Genomic DNA, 20612 nt, shown 5'->3' with positions numbered 1-20612 from the left:
TTTCAATACTGTGCAGTGAAAATTTACTCTGAAGGTGCTTTTTGGGTGAGAATTTTGTGAGCAACGCGACTAAATGAAGAGCACCTACGTTTCACCTCCATTTCCAGACTTTGGAAATGGTGCCTATTATTGATCAAAGAGCTCCATTGCAGACGCATCAAAGGTCTTTAAGGAAATAGAAACGAAATGAAATAAACTGACGCGACTGCTCTCAATTTTTGCAAGTTGCTTGGGTGTGGCAGGGTTTTGGGGCTTTCACTTGCAATTTCCTAGCCAATACAGCCACCTTTCTGCGTAGAAAACATGTTGGCAGTTTCCCCAAGGACTGATCTATTTATCTGGCTTAGTTCGCATTTCCCTTCAATGTCCCTTCAATACTTGAGGCAAAATAATGAAACTTCATTCTGCGTTCTACAGCTCAAGAACACATCAACTAATCAGAATCGGCCCAGTGGTTAAAAAATTCACCCTTCAACCCCGGCCACATGAAACAAGCCCGCATGAAAAAGGTTTCTCACCTGCTAGAATCTGTGATGCCAAACTCGCGCAGTGCCAGCATCACTACTTCACGTGCAGTTGTTTCCTGTTGAGACGGAAACAAAGAACCAAAGAAACAAAAAACCCTCAACTGAAAGCTCAGGTAATGAAAACAAAGGTTTCTCACTACTTCAAACCTTGCTTCCACAGTTTGCATCACTTGGAAACAAAGCATTGCAAATAGAAAGAACATTGTATGCCTATACAGTTATTCAACTGTGTAAGAAGAGAAGCAGGACCTCTCAACATGAATGAAAACATTTACAAAGAGGACTATCAGTACTATACCGAAGGCAGTCAATAATCTATATTAAATACTTGTAAGCGAAATCACTGACACGTCATTTATCAATTCATTCATATTCGTCACAAACCAATGCCGCCAACTGCTCACCGTTTTCATTACCAGACATTTAAAAAAAATAATAATAAGTAGATAAACGTGACACACATACCCTGTGAACAAGCAGGTACTTGCAGGTCTGGTCTGCTTTGTACACTTTCAGCACATGCTCGGGAAAATCACGGCCGGGGGCGTCCGCTCCTTCGCAGTGCGGAGTTACAATCAGCGAGCTCAAGTCCGGATTGCTGTGACTGTGGTACAACTGGCCCCCTCCACCCCCTCCCGGTGCAATGGCATGGGCCGGAGAGGAGCCGCTTCGGCCAACCCGATGGTTGCCACAGCTTGAACCCACACTCGACCCACTGTGTGTGGAGTAGAGGCTGTCGTCAGAGCTGTTGAGCTGAGACTCCCTGGGAATAGACACGACTCAAATCAACATGACTGGACTGAAAGGTCAGTGGAAGCATTCTACAGCATTATCTCCCTCTCACATGTTTTTATGCTCCTTAAACACAAATTTTGATCAAAGCTTTCTTTCTACCTTCGGTGCTAGAAGAGAGTCGTTAAGCCCACAAGGAGGCTTAAATTCCTTTAATAACAGTTACCTGCACTGTGCAGGCAAATTGCTCAACAGAAAGTTCAAGCTGCAGAAGAACAGGTCAAACAGAAAAATTCACCTGCAAAATTAGAACAATTTCCTCTTTAAACCTATCCCTCATGCACACATACTACTGTACACATCAGCTGGTGACTCCTGTACATTATAAGGGCCTCTATGTTTAATTTACAACAAAGGACAGGATCTTATGCCAGCAGTAATACTTTACACTCGCACATTGTCTTACAAAGCATTTATGCAAGTCGTTCTTGAGTCACAACAGCATGATTGACATCATTGCATTCGTGCTAACCAAATATAACCATATAGCTCTAACCCTACTTGCTAAATTTTAACTGCATTTAAAAATACAAAAATATTCAGTAATTATTTTGCGATCAAGTTTGCATCATGTTTCTTTTGCACGTGGAACACAATTGAGTGCAATGAAAAAAGCATCACTGTCCAGAACTCTCCGATACTCCAGGCATGCGCTTTGCGTCCGATTTTGACGAAGTGAAGCTATCGATACGCCTTATAGGAAAAGGGCTAAATACATATGTCTCTAAATCTAGAACCAGCAGAAAAACTTGAACAAAACCGAAGTGTCGTTACATTTGTCCCAGAAATAATGAAAAGGTTTTAAGACCCACACCTCCCATTAATGGAGCTCCAATTATAGCTACATAATGGTCAAGGAGCAGAAGTATTACCACAAGGTAGTTCGTGCCCATTCAGTTCTTCTGTGCAATGCAATACTTACTAAAACTGAACTCATAAATGCTCTAGTAATGTTAGTATTCATGAAAGCTGGGTATCTATTTATTATTACTATTGATTAGGAACTGTAGCTAAAATATGCACAAATAAAAGCACCTTTAACAAACCTATTGCAAAATCTGAATCCTACATGCAAAACAAAAGTACTATATAAGCCACAAAAGATTTTGGGATGCGGGTGTAAAGGAAGGAATTAATACTTCCAAGAATTTCAATTGTATAAAATGCGAGATGGTGTGCGAAAGTGGACATGCTCCATCAGCTAGTAATGTTGCTAGGTAGCCTAGTCTTGAGGCAGCACAATCCTTTTTGTTCCAAGAACACACACTCGTAAACTTTTGTGGCTAACAAAACAGTGAGAACTACTCCTAAAACAATTCCACCATCCAAATGACTTTGGCGGAATTTTTCTTTGTCAACCTTAGCTACTGTTCCAACCATAAGCACCACTGCGACCAAGGTAATGAAAAATAAGAACTCTCAATGCTCTGCAAAGCAGCTCTAGAGACCCGCCATGGTGGTGGGTAAGACGCTCAGCTACTGATTCAGAGTTCCTGGGTTCGCAACCGACCACAGTGACCGCATTTCAATGGAGGCGAAACACAAAGCATCCATCCGCTGTGCCATGTCAGTGCATGTTAAAAAGATTCCCAGGTGGTCACAATTAATCCATGGCCCTCCACTACAGTACCTCTCTCTTTCCTCTTTCCCTCTCACCTCCCTCTCTTCCCTTACGGTACAGTTGAGGTGTCCACAGATAAGGACAGATACGGCACCTTCCCTTTCCTACAAACCAATCTACATTTGCATAGCAGCGCTAGGGCCACCCCCAAAAGCTCAGAGCCCATACTCACGCATTGAGTGTCTTGGGAATGAAGTTCATCTTTGCCAATGCCTTCTTTAGCTTAGCCCTGTGGCCTAGAGTCATGAATCCCTTCTTATCTTCTTTGCAGGCCACGTCTCCATTGCCGGTGCATGAGCCCGAAGATGACACCGATGCAGCTGATGCTGGTGCAGGAGAGCCCGCTGCTGATGATGGGTGTTGACCGCCCCAGCCAACGCCAAGCGGCAGGCCACCAACACCTAGTGGCAGGCCCACCACATCACTCCACTCTAGGTGGGTTGAGAGCCGCAGCCGTGGATCTGGTTGCAGTCGCAATATCTCTGAACTCTTGCGGCCGCGAGGGCGCATGGCCTTCTCTGGGTTGTTCAGCATCTCCTTGAACTCTGACCATTTCAATAAATTTTGGTTGTGTTCGTGGAAAGGAGGTTGGGGAAAAGAAAACAAGAAAAAAGAAAGACATACTGTTGCAGCTATTGACTAGCATTTATAAAGTACTATAAAGCAATTCAGCACAGGAAGGCAAAAAGTTCCTGCCTCACAGCCATGTGCATTGTAACTTGTTAACATAAAGGTACCGGCTGTTTCACACTTAGAGGGAAACTGGGAGCGCGTCGCCACTACCGTATTTACTCGCATATAACCTGCCCCAAAAATTGAAAAAATAAGTTTAAAAAGTGGGGGTGCGGGTAATACGCGAATATTCCGGAGAAGGGGGGTTCGCACAAGCCACCGCCCGTCCCGTCCAGTCCCGTCCCGTCCCTCCATCCAACAAGAGACCAACGCAGGTCATAGCCAGATCCACATCCATAGTCTGTTTAGTCTATAGCGCCACGCCAGCCACGCTTTTCGCACGTGTTGCATACGCTTTGTTCAGACGTTGATGGGCCTTGAGTGGTACGCCCAGTTTGCACAGTTTGCTAGCCTTGTTTAGGCATCATGAGTGTGTCTCGGCGGCAATCATTCACGGCGAAGGAGAAACTCAGGATCGTCGCCGCTGCTGAACAAATCGGCAACAGAGCTGCTGCGAAAAAAAACGATGTCGATGAATCTTGCATTCACGACTGGCGGAAGAAAAAAGACTCTCTCGAAGCTGCGAACAAGGACAGGCGAGCGTTTCGCAGCCTGAAGACTGCCGCGTACCCTCACCTCGAGACGCAGCTTGCCAAATTCATTGAGGAGCAGAGGAGTCATGGCCACGCTGTGTCTACAGCGATGGCGCAGATGCAAGCCCTGAAGCTGGCCCGAAAATGAATATTCCACGCGAGTTTCATGCGAGCCGCGGATGGCCGCAGCGCTTTATGGCCAGGCATGGATTTTCAACGCGGCGGCGAACTACCTTGTGCCAGCGGCTTCCCGACGCTTACGAGGAGAAGCTGCTCAACTTTCTACGTTACGTCATTCGACTGAGGAAAGAGCGCAACTATTTGCTATCTTAGCTGGGAAATGCTGACCAAACGCCAGTATATTTCGAGATGCCCATGGACACGACCCTGGAGAAAAAGGGTGCAAAATCTGTTAGTGTGCTGACTGGCGGCAACACCAAGCTGCGCTGCACAGTGATGTGTGCTTTGGCCGACAGCACCAAACTGCGCCCGTATGTAATACTCAAGCGCAAGACTCTACCGAGTACACCACTTCTCCCAGGAATTGTTGTGCGAGTGGAAGATAACTCGTGGATGAACAGTGACCTCGTCATTGACAGGATTAGAGCAATCTGGGAAAAAAGACCACGTGCCTTGTTGGCACGCCGTTCGATGCTGGTGCTGGATTCCTTCCGAGGCCACTGCACTGACGCGGTGAAAGCTCGCCTCGCTGACAACGGCACAGACCTTGTCGTAATATCTGGCGGCATGACTTCCATGCTTCAACCACTCGACGTGTGCATCAATAAGCCTTTCAAGGCTCACGTGGAGCGGCTATATGCCCAGTGGATGGCCGACGGCCTTTACGCCCTTACGCCGACGGGACGCGTGCGAAGGCAAGATATTGCACTGCTGTGCCAGTGGATCGTAGATGCATGGGGGATAATCCCAGTCGACATGGTACGCAAGAGTTTCAAGAAGTGTGCCATAAGCAACAGCCTAGATGGTTCCGAAGATGATTACGTCTTTGAGAGCGGCGATGAAGCCTCGAACGGCAGCAGTGAGAGCGGCGACGATTGACAATTGAACGACAGCACTGACAACGTTGCGGCAGTCGTTTTCAAATATATTTGTTTTGAAAACTAAAATGGTGACTGTTTGCTCAGTTGTAACTTCCTAGTCCTCATTTTTTCAGGTAAGTGTGCGGGTTATACGCAAGGATATTATTTTTTATTTCATGGGGTTCAAAGTTAAGGGTGCGGGTTATATGCAGGGGCGCGTTATACGCGAGTAAATACGGTACACTTCGAGAGCCGCTGCCGCCAAGGGCCATTGCAAACAGGCAGCCCAAAAGGCTTGCTGTCCGGCTGTCAGCGACAGCCACGCACCCCTAGTTTTCATCAAAGTGTGAAACAGCATGTACATATACTGAAGGGTGAAGAAGATTTCCTTTAACAAAAACATGCTTGAAAACCACATACATACTACGTACTCGGAGCAAATCCATACAAAATCTTTATGCAACTAGGTCAATTTCATTTTCCCCACCCTTTTCCTTCTAACCTTCCTTTTGCATGGGCAAATTCCCATTACCCTATCAATAACAGGTAGCTGAAAGTAACCATAATGGCCCCATACACAACAAGGTGTAGTGATGTCCCCGTTTGCTCACCTAAAAGATTCGACCGGACAGTGATGCACAGATGGGTGGCCTTGGTCAGGATCTCCATGGCCTGATTGTAAGACATGGTGGCAAAGCTCTGGCCATTCACTTCCAGAATCTCATCCCCTCGCTTGAGCCAGCCATCCTCAGACTTGGAGTTGGCCTTGTCCACTTTGGCCACAAAGATGGCGTTGCCAGTCTCATAGCCTCCCAGAATTTTGAAAGGAAGCTCATCGTCCCGCGATGACCGTGCCAGTGTCACCACCCGTGTGCGTGCCTTGGTGGCACACGCAATGTTTAGCAAGCGCAACTGCGCGTGCATTTTCTGCAAACAAGGAAGCAGAAAATTGCACCAAGGAAGAGTGAAGAGGACAAAAAATATGAGTATGCACAAGTTCCACCATCGCAAGTTTTGTATGCTAGGCGCCATGCAAACAAAACGAGAACAGTACAACAGGTGTTGTGCTGGGGTGTTTTGCAGATCACTACTTACTTTGTGCCAAAGTTCTTACCTCAACACACTGTCATGACATTTGCAATGCTGAAGAAACTTGCAGGAGCCACTTACAACACCTCTGAGAAGCTACCAGATATACGTGTAAAATGCATCTCCACCAACACCCCCATAATGAGGTACCCTTCTACGACTTCTTCCAAATTAACCTATATAGCGCAAGAAAGAAGACAGGCTGTCTAGCAGTGGATGATACGAGGTTAATGCACTTGCAAATTCACTTGTGTACTTCCTAATTTACAGGTAGAAAATTGTGAACTTCACTCCAGCTCAAAGTTTATGCATTGGTCTCATATGATAATCACCTCAGATGAAGATTTAACAAAATGTGCTAGTGTCCATCAATTATGACCCTAAAAAAAATTACCATTTTTTGCACGTAAAATTTTATACCGGGTGTGAAGAATAACCTGCGGCTATGTGATGCAAGTTATTGTTGTTGCAATTGTAAAGGAGATAACAAGCGTGTGCTCGAGCCGTGAGGTCTTCGCCTGTTCGCGTGCCTGGCTGGTCTCGCTGAGCGGTGACTGCTGCTATGCCTGCTTCAGTTCTTCCAGTTCACTTCAGTTCCACTAGACTGCCACAAAAGCTCCTGCCACAAATCAGGAGCTTCATTCGGGAAGAAGTTGCTCAACAGCTCTCTCTTATGTCCCGCCATGAAGAGTCTACATCCCACCTAGCTCCCAGTATGCACCAGATTATTCAAGAACAGATAGTTGAAGCTCTTCCTCCAGCCCCTCAAACCATGTCTGTCGCAGCCCGTTGACATATGCGGCCGTTGCTGCCTGCCCACCACCTAGATATGCCTCGCCTCGACAACCTGCCTCCTTTCAGCCTCCTGGTCCTGCTCGAGAATCTGCACAGTTCATTCGACCCCCTGCCCAACCGACAAACTCCTGGCACATGACTGACAATCGTCCAATCTGCTACTTCTGCGGCTTCCTAGGTCATGTGGTGAGGAACTGCCATCGACACATGAACGTCCCTCGTCCGCCTTCAGATGTTTCCGGCTACTGGAACGAGCACCAGTACTCTTCTCCTGTTGAGTCACCCCTAAAGCCATTCACTGTCTACCGAGCAGATCGTCTCTGGTCACAGTTTACCTTCACCGCATCGGCGTTACATTTCTCCGATGCGACACTCTCCCTCAACCCAAGAGGAAAAGTAAGTGCCGCAGTTCCCGAGGCGAGAACTGCGCTGTTGTCGAAATTTAAAAGCCCTCAGTCATCTGATGCCAATTTAATTGAAGTTTTTGTAGAGGGTGTTTCTGTGATGGCGCTTGTCGACACCAGTGCGGCGGTCTCTGTGATGGATGCAGCAGCGCTTTGCCGCTCTTTGAGAAAAGTGAAGATGCCTCTTTCTGACATGTTATTACGAACTGCGAGTGCACACCTCATTCAGCCGTCAGCTGCGTGTAGTGCTCGAAAAGTCGTCCGAGGCATTTTGTATACAATCGAGTTCACCGTTTTGCTATCATGTTCACATGCGATCATCTTGGGCTAAGACTTCCTATCGCTTCCCGATGCGGTCATAGATTGTGCCCGGGCTCAACTAGCACTCTCTGCTCTGTCCAATCCCGTGCCGAACGCCGAGTTTTTCGATGCCTCTGTTTCTGCCAAAGTTCTTGCCGCCGACAGTACTAAAGTTCCTGCATGCTCGTCTGTGATTGTGTCTCTCTCCTGTGACTGTTCGCTATGCAAGTGTCACCTTCACACCGTCTGATATTTCTCTTTGCTGCCGCTGTCTGCCTTATTCCCTGCTAACCATATCCGCCAGCCTCCCCTCATTATGACTGAACCCGTTTTCAAGCCCCTTCGCTTTGCGCCGCGGCGAATGCATCTGTATCGTCCAGCTCTTCAGTTCTGTTTTCAACACCGACAATGCCAGAGAATCACCTCCGTTCGACATGAACATGCGAAAGTAACATATCAGATGACACAACAAGTGGTAAAGGTCTTTGCAGCACTTGATAATAGGTACCTTTACTAATACACTAATGCATTAAGTGATCACCTATGCACACGGCTGACTTTATTCACCAACAATTTTGTGTAAAACTATTTATTAAAAACCACAAAAAAACTAAATTAAGTTTAACAACACATTATAAGCATAGACCTCTCCCGCAACCATACTAAACAACTGTAAGCAATGGTGTGGTGACTTAGTGGTTAGTGGATGTGGATTCAATCCAGGCTGCAGCGACCACGTTTCGGTGGAAGTAAAACACTAGGCACACGTTTACTGTGTGGTGTCAATGCACATTAAAGATCCCCATTCATAGGTGATGTCACTTTTGAACCGTATAATCAAAGCCAAACCAATACTGCAGAACATTCAAATGGTGTTACTAACAAAATAGTTCGCATACACTTCTTCCAGCTTGTGCTGCACTTCGGAATTAGGGTGCTGACACAGTTGAAAATGTCTGCACAGAAGAAATAGAAAAAGCACTCACATTTGCTTCAAGGCATTGCTCGAACTGCTCCAAAAACTCCATCATTTCTGGATCAGTCTCGAAATCAGTGAAGTGATTGTTTACCCAAAGAAGAACAACCCTAGTAACCTATGAAAGAGAATCAAAGGGATGAACAGTTAACTTTCAATTTGAATTCCTGCAAGTTCCATGAAAAGAATGATTGCATATTACTATACACACTGCAATTCCGCAACTTGCAATTCGGTGGTAGAGGAGTGGACGGTAAGTAAATAGAGCAGGATATTCTGCTCTAAAGTGTAATCACGCCCTCCCCATCAGAAATAAAGAAACATCATTAAAAAAGTGGACGAGTAGGGATGTGTGAACAGCACTTTTTCCAAACCTGACAGAAAATGAATTAGAAGTACCTCCATTACCGAACCGAATAGGAATAGTGCAGTGTCCCCACTAAATCGAATGCAAATCAAATAGTGATAGTACTGGTCAAATACAAACAGTTTTTTTTTATTATTATCTTTGCTATTTTTTGAAAAAGCATACGAAACGAGCAATAGTGTGAAATACTGAAGTGCCAGGAGTGGCACTGAGATGTAAAATGTTAACAGCCAATAACCCCAAGCAAGCTTAAAACTCCTTCAGCCTACTTAGATGGCTGTGTGCACTTTTATATGAAGAATACAGAAATCAGAACACAGTATTTTGCGCAATATTTTCTGTTTACCATCAAAGTTTATTTTTAACAGCACATATTCGCCTCCTTATGACATTTTGCAAAGTTCACAACCATAAGCGCAGCACATATTTCAGGTAAAACTAACTCTCACAACTAGTTTCAATCTTCAAAGCTGCGCGAAGCCTCCAGCTTACCGAAAAATATACTTCCCACATTAATCACAGCCATCTTTTAGCACCAACAGCCTTGAGAAGCATTCAAAATCATGATGAAAAACTCACCTTGTCCCTAAGCTGAGGATCATTGAACCAAGAAATAAGCTTGTTGCAGACCACTAGTGAGCTTGGAATGAACGTGCGATATGTGAGTAAGAAGTCCTCAATATAGCCTGGATCGAGTGCATTCTCTTCAAACAACTGTGCCAAAAGTCGATCCGGCGTCCCCTGCGCAATACGGCATCACCATTATTTCACAAGTTCGCAGGCACCATGCACTAATGCCTGCCACCAGCTTTGCCTCACTACTGCTACTGCATTCACTTGCTATAGAAGGCTTAAAACTATAGCAGCACTAAACTATATTCAGAGAGGCTTCACTGCACAAAAACACTTTGCAACAATCAATACAACCTCAAGAAAAAAAAATATATGCCATGAAACTACAACTTTTCCAGTGAGTTCACTATTTTATTCCCAGGATTCGAGGCAGTGACTGTAGTGAGGTATGCATGAATACAAATGTCCTGTATCAGAAAAAAAAACAGTAATGAAGCTTGGCACGACAGAAAAGACATACCCTAATAACAATGTGCCCTTCACGACTGCCTGCATCGACAGTTCGATGCTCTGTAACCAAAACAACATGGCCATCTTCCTCAAGCTTGCACGTGTTTTCCTCACTGCGGTGGAGAATGCGACAGTAGTCTCCCTGGGCAATGCACACGAACTGGCAGTCATCCACCCGCGTCCGCATGGTGCCCACATGATGCATCTTCTCCATTGTAGGTGTGATGCCAAAGCTGGAGGGACAACAAGCATCATACAGTATTACAGTGCAAGAGACGGAACCTTATGTTTAGAGGCAAAATCAGTTTCTTTCTACACCCCAGTGAACAGCCCCCATCACAACCTGCATTTTAGACAACAAAGAAGACAAAACCACAACCCATTTCGTACTATTATGAGCTAAAGTCGTGTATTCCACTCGATCCATTTTTGGCCACTGCCTCCAATCATGACCAGTGAAGAGATTAAAGCTTCTCTCTTATCCTGTTCAAGCTGTATTCCCCTTCCTTGGTGATGATGCCAAAAGACTTTGCAAGAGTGCTAGGTGAACAATCTAGGGTATGCATCAATTTTACTCCTGGCTGTACATTCTCTTTAACAGCACTAGATCTGTGAATCAAGTTATCCCACACAAAATATCAAAACTTTTTCCATGGTTATACTATCACTCTCATGCAACAATGACTACCCAAACATCAGCTGTACAATTCTGTGCTGTTCTAAAGAACGGTTTCCTACATAGAGATGGTCTCAATACTGCACAAATTGTAGTTGCACAGAAATAAGATATGCGGGTCTTGCGCCAAACTGAAGAACACATTTCAATGCAGAACAGTGACCGTCCAGTCACTCACATCATACAGCATGAAACAGGCACTTGATATCAGTTAACTTCCTCTTCCTCTTAATTTTGTAACTTCTTAACTTCTTCCTCATTCTAGCTACCCTTACTGTGCTTCTGCATCGCATTTCCCACCTACCTACTTGGTTTGGTTTGTGGAGCTTAACGTCCCAAAGCAACTCAGGCTTATTTAGAAAATTTTAAATCACTTGAAAAAAAAAAGGGGGGGTGGTTTTCCATGAAAAATTAGAAATTTGGCAAAATGTGACAGAAACAGATTTATTTGGAACAACACAATGATCAATATTAATGCTCCGAAGTTCAGTCGAATATGCAGTTATAAATGTCATATTGTGAAACAAGCTTCTTGTACTATTGAGAAGATAAGATAAATGGTAGTGCAAGTCAATCACGCTCGATCTAGCTTAGTGTTACCAGAGTTTCTGGTGTTACTGTATAACTGTCCTACCCAATCTTTGTCGCTAAGAAGCTAGGCTTGTATTTGGCTAAACCCGCTTACGTGCGCAAGGCTATGCTATTTTGTGGAGTGTGTGTCGCGCTATAGAATTTTCAGCCATTTTGTTCTACTTCAGCCGTGAGTTCAAGTATTAAAGGTGTGTTTTAAGTCAAGCTTGGGGCACTTATTTGACCTGGCCTTCAACCCGTGTACTCGCACCACGAAAGTTTGAAAAGCGCTACCTGGCACCGGCAATGACGACTGCTCTCTATTTGTTCAATGATGCACGCTGTAGCGGTTTTCAAAGAAAAAAAAAAAAAAAAGCAAGCTATCATAAAACTTTGAAATTGCATAGTGAAATTTACAATGTTTTTTGTTATTTTTTTTTCTCACATGAAATTTTTTTTTTTCTTTCTTTTTTTTCCCCCATATCTTCAGTGTTTTCACCTTCACAGGCTATGAGAGATGCTGTAGCGGAGGACTCTGGACATTTCTACCACCTGGGGTTCCTTAATGAGCACTGACATCGTACAACACACATGCGCCTAGCTTTTTGCCTCCATCAAAAAGTAGCCGCCAGGCCAGGATTTGATCCCGCATCCTTGGGCACAGTAGTTGAGCGCCTAACCCCTGTGACGAAGTATTCACATGCGTTTTCAAACACTTAAATGTGAGTGACCTGCACAGGCCCGAACCTTTTTCTTTTTTTCACGCATACATTCTTTGTCTTCACTGAATGCCTGGAAGGCTCTACTGTCATGCTGGGAAGTGAACTTAGTGCAACTGAAAATTGTACAGGAAACTCCCTGTGTGTCCCACAAGCAGATCGCCTTTAACCTCTCATAAAGAGCTGTCACGTTAGAAGGAACCTGCAATGCAGGCTTGCAAGCCAACTCCCAACCAACAGTTCTAACAGTTGACCCACTTCTCCCGAGGGCCCTTACAGGTAATTCAAGGTATACTCCACAAGGAGCTATTTATCTTACAGCTGAATTCTCAAGTATGAGGTAGCACACTACACAGAAAAGAAATACAAGTACACTGGCACAAGAAACTGACCTGTCACCCATCGAAAGGGTGTGGCTGGTTCCATCGGGCATTTCAACTTCAACCTGCCCATTGACAATGACAGACCAGGAGTCCAGCTCCTCACCATCGTTCATCACCACAGTGCCGGCCTTCTCTACAACCGCAAACACCATGACCGCACACAGCTCCCGTCGTACTGACAGCGTCATGTTGGCAAATGCCTAAAATAATCAAAAAAATAAAATGCAGTGCAATGCATCGAGAGACAAGGTCAGGGAATAACTTAATTTCAGCTCAAGCTTTACATGCAAAGACACTTGCCAAAATGCGCTCAACTACATCGTTTGAAAAGTGAAATTAAATTAAGGTCCAGCCTTACCACAAGTAGTTAGAGCTTTCAGGTAAGAAGCTGTGTTGTCTTAGCCAGTCTCTGACAGGCCACGTAAACTATATCGGCATACTTTACTTGTGGACACCAAAACTCCCTTCGCACTTTGCTAATCTTCACAACTGATTCAGCATACAGTAACATCCAATTAGGCATTGGGAATTGATTACGCGCCAACATAAGTGAACGCAGACTTCATCAACCAAGCACAGTGACCAGCAAGAAGGCTCATGGCAAAGACTGGCAGCATGTTTTGGGTAACACGAAGGTCAAACGACTTGTAAAGTGCTCTCTGGGGCATATCCTTGAAGAAATTCTATTTCGCCGTATTGCTTATCCTTGAGTGTATATTACACCATAAAAGCGAGCAAATTCGAATAGCCCAGCTGCAAGAAACAGCACAAACTAGACAACAAGAGCACACCTGAACAACCAACTCTCCCAACAGGCTTCAATTCTTGAGCAGCATGCTTATTAATGTGCCGGTATAGTAAAAAAATATTAGTGAAAAAAAAAAAACAAGTGTATGCTTCTACAGCAACCAGAAACAAAACCCTGTCAACTTTAAAAAATAATAAACCAGATGCAGTACACTTACCGGCAAAGGTTGCATGAACTCGAGCAGAGTCTCAATGTCGTCATCTGTCCTGTCATTCGGATCCTTTTCAAGGCATTCATGATATGCGTCCCTAACTGTTAGGCTCTGCACAAAGAAAGGTGGACAACGCCAACATTCATGACTGGACAAAATAAAAATGGAAGAAACCCTGTCCCACAAAAACATTCAGCATATTCCAAAGATATGCCAAACAGCCAAATAAAAAAATAAAAAATAGGGCATTTTGCCAGAAGCCATTAAAAAAAGGTGTACGAATAAGAGCATAAGCAAAGCTAACTATCATTCATCCAATGAAGCCTCTCTCATCAGGTGTGCTTTTCCCCACATCATCCTAGCTTATCACTTAATTAAGTTATCTATATGGAGTTCATACATAACAAGGAAAAACACTGTAGTTAGTAAACTGAAATTAGTACATGTGCTAATTGAAATGACACACTGATACAGAAGCTACATGCTATGGTGCCAAGGATATAAAACACTGCTGCCACATATGTATAGTTCTCTCTCCATATATTAGGAAGCAAATATATGGAGAGAGAGCACCTAGAAGCACCCTTTCTATGCACAAAGTAATAAGCAAAAAAAAAAAAAAAGGGAGGGGGGGGGGGGGGAACCCTGTCCTTTTTCTGAACAGTAACGCAAGCAAATTACTCTGATTTTAGGTGATGTGAATTTTCTTGCTGCAAGACAAAATGAGACTTCCATATGAAACTAGGCCTTCCCAAGTATATGCACTTTTTGTCACCAAACAAGATATCCTAACAATAAAAATGCAATGTGCAGCTTTATTTTTTTTCCTTCGCACAATCGTAAACTGACTTCATTTGGAACTTTGTGCCCTTAGTGTTTGAATATCAAATTATCTTTTAAATTTGACTCCACAGGTTTACATGCCACTGTACAGGCAAACAAAGTAATTTTAAAGGTTGTCTGCTGCATTCAACCAACTCGTCCCGCAATTCAGTGTGCTGTTAGATTACAGTTCAAAACACTGCTGAAGGCCATGTCCAAGATATTAATGCCTGTACCATAGCTGACCTCGCACACAACGTTTCAGTCATTTGCATGAAGCAAGCACACAGTGCAGCAGCTCATTTCAAGCAATTTCACTTCAGGCTCTGCATGCGGCAAGGCACTTATTTCATAGGAGAGTGCTAGCTTTGAATTCTGTCCCATCTTTGATATCAATGCACCACTCGTACAAAACCCAAAAATTTGAGGCAGCAGGTTCATATGTTTTAATACCCACAAACACAGACATTTCCTCTAACAAGTTTACGTTCCCCATTACGAGGAGCAAATTTGTAATAACAGGATAATTACTCATTAGCTACAACCCAAGCAAACAAAGCAATAAGGCTACAAAGAGAACCTATACACCTTCCATGGAAACTTCACAGTTAAAAAAGCATCTGTCCATATTTGCCGCGAGATCGACCTAGAGGTGGCGCCAACATCGCTCCGATAGTGGGGATCGGCAGCCAGCGGCATTCGCAGAAACGCACGCGGCATATGTCTGCTTCAGAGTTTACGGCAGGTTAGATGGCCAGGAAAACACGCTTTATGCAATGCATTAGAGATTTACTGTTTAGACTGTTCCAATATTGCAGAAAAAAAATCCGTGGATTTCGCCAATGCAGCAAAAAAAGAATAAAAAAGATGCACGAATTTTAGGAAAACAAGGCACGCAACCACCAGTCTTGTATACTTCGTCTCGCAAAATGTTTGCAGCACTGTGAAAAGCAGAGGCACCCCGGTCCAATCAGGATCACACACACTACAATAGGCAATTGCGCTCCTACGCGCCTCTTGCCCCCCAAATTGGCGGGGGTGACAGTAGGAGCACAATTCTCTATTATAGTGCGCAGGGCTGAGAGGCACTTAGGAGCACAATTGCAAGGGCTCCTCTGCCTTTCGCAGTGCTGCAGATATTTTGTGAGACGAAGTATAGATTTACTGGCATTGCTTTGCATGCTTTTATGCGAAGCATATTAACGTAGGCTTCGGGCCTTCGCGCGACACCCGGCGGTGGCCACCATTGACCCTGAAGTGGGGTCACGTGACATGACGTCACGTGATGACGTCACACCGGCTGCAGATGGGGCCTCATATCGCGCCGTCGGACGTCGCCCGGCGGAGGCCTCCACGCTTCGGTTCGCGCCGTCGCGCGCAACACGGCGGCAACACGGCGGCGGCTCCACCATCGCTGCATCACGTGATATGTGACGTCACACCAGGGATGAAGCGGTGCGCGCCCGCCGTCGTGTCAGTCTCTGTGCCCGCAACCGCGCCACCGTCTTTGCGCCGGGCATGTATGCGGTCAAGATGCCTCCAAACGCTAAGGACGTTAATAATAGGAATGCAAAACGAAGGCTGCAGCGTGGTGTTGTGTAGAAATGCTCAAAGACAATACAGAATAAGTGGCGTGCAAACCAAGAGTCATGCATTTACGGACCATAAGAGTGTTTGTCGGGCTGCAAAGAATAAAGTACGACGATTAACCTAAAACCACGTCTCCGTTACTTAGCCCCATCCACACTGAGGCAGCTGCTTAACATGCTTCGCATCCACTGGGCTTAACCTTGATAAGCCTCCAATTTTTTGCATTGTACGGCGCTTACAGGTCCGATACTTAAGCTTGAACATGACATAGTATCGCCTTTTCAACAGAGTGCGTGTCTTACACAAGTGATACAGGCAAATTTTGTGTCAAGCTCACAGAGATACAAGGTTCGTATGTGCTCTGACCTGCAGTACTTTATAATGAATCGAGGCAGCCTGATTCATTATATGTAGCCTTGACAGCATACTGCTCGACGGGTTGCTGCAGTCTAAGTAGACATCAACTCTGGCTAGACAACCAGGCACAAGTATTCCCCAAAAATGAAATTACGCCGACCCTGTACAGCAAACCTCGCTGCACAAGAAAGCTGACTGCTCACGTGTAGAGCGGTGAGAGGAGTTTGCCGAGCTCACAACAAGGCAGATGCTTCTTACGGCAGAAAATCTTGTGTTGCACTGTGAAATAACTAAATGATTTCATGAAACCGAGGCAGGTACGAGGAATTTATGATGTGTGTGTGATGTTTATAAATTGTAAATTAGTAGTGTAATTATTTTTTTCAGTGACAATGAATTTCACCATGCATGTAGAGTTTAATTTTCAGTAAAGTGCACGCTACGAATCAGTAGCTGCGAAGACATCGTAAAAACTGCGCTTGGTCGCTATCATGTTCTGGCAAGGAATTTTGAAGGCTGAAGATTTCTTTATCCTTGTAATTATTCTTGAGCAGTGACTTGGGCCAGTTCTGTCGTTTACTTCCAAAACAGATGCCAGATATAAAACTATCCTGAGAGAAATGGAGTTCATATTATTATGTGACTATAAATATGTATTCATTCCTAAACTAAACACTGATGATTAAGCCCATATGAAGCTATTTTACTCCCCTTATCGGAATTAAAAAAGTTTATTTGAAAGACAGCACAGATCAAAAGGGGTTCTGATGATCCTAATGGGCAACCAGTGTACATTGATTGATGCGTATTATGTAATATTTAGTGTAACAGGTGCTGGGAAGATTTGTTTCTCAAACGTTCGAGCACTTCTCTAAATCAAAATGTGCTCATTACCTCTGTTATAGATGCACAGAAGCCTTCAGCAGAAAAAAAAAAAAAAAAATGAAATGCATATATTGGTTTAGCGTGCCTTGCGACATCGGCTATATGATGGATGATGTAGGGGCGGGCCTCGGTGTCATTGACCACATGGGATTGTTTAAGTGCAGTCAAATCCCACAGCCGAGGAGCACCTTTCAATACGGCCAGGATCGAACTCCCCATTCTCGAAAACAGCAGTCGAGTGCCCTATCTGAGACACCACAACAGAGGTTTAAAAGCAAATATATATATACTCAGACAACACAGTAGTTGCGATATTCTGAACAGAAACGAGAATATACTATTTTTGAGCGTTAAGTTGTATTGACAGCAGCAATCTGTTTTGCTTTGACATGGTGCCTAGCGACAGCATCGTTTGAGACACTGCTTGTCAAAGAATCTCAAGCATCGAAGACCGCGACTGATGATGTGCTTTCCAGCGTGACACTCAATATGGACAAGTTTTTTTTTGTTTTTTTAATGGAGCGTGGGGTAATAGCCTGTTCATATTTCTTTTGCAAGAGGCAGCTAGGCAAGCAAAAGCGCACAGGAACCGCAAAACAATTAAAAAGCACACCGCATGTGCGCACGTAAATCCCTGCGGGCTGACACACGATGCAGAGACGCGTCTACACTGGGTAGGGTTCGCCACTATGCCACTAGGTGGCAACTCTGCTTAATCTCGAGGCCAATAGTCAGGGGAATGGCTCTACTTGGACGGACTATAATGAATAAAATACTGCCTTGGGTCTTTCAAATAAACGAGAAGGGGCAAGTGTAACCTTACTAACAGCACTCCTTTTTCTGTTCATTTCTTTCTGCCCCACTTAAAGCCCTAATGGACTAAACTTCAACCAAAATAGCCTTTCAGTGCCCATGTCAGCATCTGTCAGCTCAGTTAAAATTTGTATTGGAAGGCTGGAAGGCTTCCATCCCCATCATTGCAAATCAGATAGTGTGCCACAAAATGCGGGACGAACTGGGTTCATCAGGAGCCAGCAATAACAGCCAGCTTGTGACGAGCCTGGCTCATCCAAGTCTGCTATAGCTGGTTAAAGCAGGCTAGCTGGGGTCAGGATATTCTGGTCCCATTAATGTCCACTACTTTTAGAGCAAACATTTTGTCATGAAAGCTACAGTAACAGAGCATGCAGCCGAGGCCTATGCCCTAAGTTGGTGCTTGTCAAAGGAGGGCCACAAGCATGCTGGGGTCCTAGAAGGCATTTCCAGTTTCAGTGAAACATCCCTACAATGAGGTCCATACGTATCGCAGCAGGAAAAACAAGCATCATCAAGTTCACACAATCATGGCTGCTCGGGGACAAGCCCCTAACAACATGTGCAGCCGACAGCCACTACTCCATGCCCTCCGATTCCAAACCGAAGCCAAAACACTCCCACTTGGAACAGCTGAGATGGCTGGAAGTAAGAACAATGTACAAAATGCTAAAGAAAATTTAGTATAACCAAGAGAATGTACCTATACATTGCTGGACTTAAATTTCTATGCCACACATCAAATGAAAGTACACAGTGTCCCAGCTGATCAGTCATGGCAGTAAGAAAAGATTTGCTAGTTAAAGAAAGTCTGTTATAGCCGGAGAAGTATGTTCACAGTACAAGATAGATGCAAGCGACTGCTTCTGTATGCCACACACAAAAAAAAAACAGGACATCTCACTCACGTCAATAGACTCAGCAAGGTCCTCCTCTTCATCAGAATCGACTGTGCTTTCTACGAGGCCTGAGAGGTCAACCTCGTTGTCCTCAAGTGACGACTGCACTGATTGCATTGTGTCTGAGCCTGAGTAGGCCGATGAGGTGTCACTGCTGCGTGAGCTTCGGTTAGACTTGAGCAAACCCTCCTTGTGTAGAGCTGTCTGCTGGCAGTCCAAGGGCAGCTGCTGTATCGGGCAAGGAGTAGGAAAGCAAAAAAAATTGCTTCAGTGGGGTTGCTTAAGACAGAACAGAGCATGTGCACTTTTCCTTCGAAAGGGAACGAAAACAGGCCGTCTTGCCACATTCCATCCCCCAATGCAGAAAACAAGCAATCGCAGTTATCAGTGTACAATCCGAAGGTGGCGCTGAGAGTAGGCCACGTTTGACCAAATTCTTAGGACACGAAAACTTAATATGTACAGTACTGACAATAAGAAGGTGGGCCGCTTAACGACTTTCTTACTATACTCAGGGAACAGTATGTCATTAGAGATTAACTAAAGCCCATGGTGCCATTCTCATAAACTGCAAATAAACTGTACAGTAGGCAAAAATAAAAAGGTTAAGTTTTTCAGAATCTAATAACAAATAAAGAGTGAAAATGGTTCCACACTTATCCTAAGTTTATATTCAAGTATGCAAAGGTGGTATATAGGTCATCCACATACATCAAGCGAATGTTGATATGGCACAGCTATATGCATGCAGCTTCAACTAAGACTTACTATAAGAGCCTGAATGTTGTTACCTGGGTATTAAGATAACTCATATGCTTTTATATGATTGGAAACAAGACAAACCTGATTCTCCTAATCAAAAGCGCCACTTCTTTAAAGCTTGACTTGCTTAAAATACATATTCCACACTTTTTCACACCTATTTATGGCAAAGCAACTATCGTATAAACTGGTATATAAGTAGAGATTTTGTCTTATACAGCGGCCTTTAGCACAGAATGTGAGGCATAGTCTGGAAACATGTGATATGCCTGCTCGCAACCAGACAGCCAAAGCCGTATCAGCATCCTGCAGTTGCTTGATTGTTTTGTTTTTTCAGTCCCAGGCGCAATTGCATGCGCTCTAGCGTTTGCCGTATAACAGCATACAACTCCTCGTTGGCAATGAATAGCGGAATGTGGCGGCAGTTTGCAACGGCCTCCCTGAAAAAGGCTGGAGTTCGCTGATGCGAACGATATGGCCACTCTCTCAGCAAGTTTTGCATTTCAGAAAACAGCGTGTGGTACTGGCGTGGACAAGGTCGGCTGTTCGCGTACAACCTTTCAAGAAACACCGGAAAAGCAACACGCCTGAGAGAATTAGATGATGAAGACACGGAGCAGTCTTCTGACGATGTAGCTGAAAGTTCGTGGCGAGATCATAGATCCAGTGCTGTAAATAAATGCGCTTCAACAATTTTTTGCTTTATTTGTTTTCTCTTATTTTCACTTCAAGGCAAGGAGGTGTTCCCAATCAACCTACCTGCCTACAATTACAGAATGAGCAGCTTTGTCCCGAGAAATGAAGAGGCTGCATACAACTCCACAGAACTCAAACTGACAAAATCTTAAGCAATGAAGTATACACCTCTTTTCAATGATCTTGAACTTTTTTTTTTTTTCCCCTACACTCAGAAGCACA

At 44.4% G+C, this 20612-nt stretch overlaps 1 protein-coding gene across 13 annotated transcripts in view; it reads right to left on the bottom strand.

Annotated features, from left to right (window-relative positions):
- The window catches only part of LOC146182824 (rap guanine nucleotide exchange factor 6-like), a 582921-nt gene that overhangs the window by 33484 nt on the left and 528825 nt on the right, over positions 1-20612 (bottom strand). For 12 of the 13 annotated variants that reach the window (XM_084608931.1, XM_084608929.1, XM_084608937.1 and 9 more), the window contains 10 exons: positions 18942-19160; positions 13573-13677; positions 12617-12807; positions 10270-10492; positions 9756-9917; positions 8820-8927; positions 5857-6172; positions 3113-3485; positions 993-1290; positions 519-583 (listed from right to left, as the gene is read on the bottom strand). In XM_084608931.1, coding sequence (XP_084465057.1) covers positions 519-583; positions 993-1290; positions 3113-3485; positions 5857-6172; positions 8820-8927; positions 9756-9917; positions 10270-10492; positions 12617-12807; positions 13573-13677; positions 18942-19160 — 2060 coding nt within the window. The remainder of the gene's footprint in view (positions 1-518; positions 584-992; positions 1291-3112; positions 3486-5856; positions 6173-8819; positions 8928-9755; positions 9918-10269; positions 10493-12616; positions 12808-13572; positions 13678-18941; positions 19161-20612) is intronic. The other variant, XM_084608930.1, reaches the window with a different exon arrangement.

This window comes from Amblyomma maculatum, chromosome 7, assembly GCF_055883805.1.
Source record: "Amblyomma maculatum isolate TAMU_Amacu chromosome 7, ASM5588380v1, whole genome shotgun sequence".
In the NCBI taxonomy this organism is placed as follows: domain Eukaryota; kingdom Metazoa; phylum Arthropoda; class Arachnida; order Ixodida; family Ixodidae; genus Amblyomma; species Amblyomma maculatum.
This window is presented reverse-complemented; position numbering and strand designations above follow the sequence as displayed.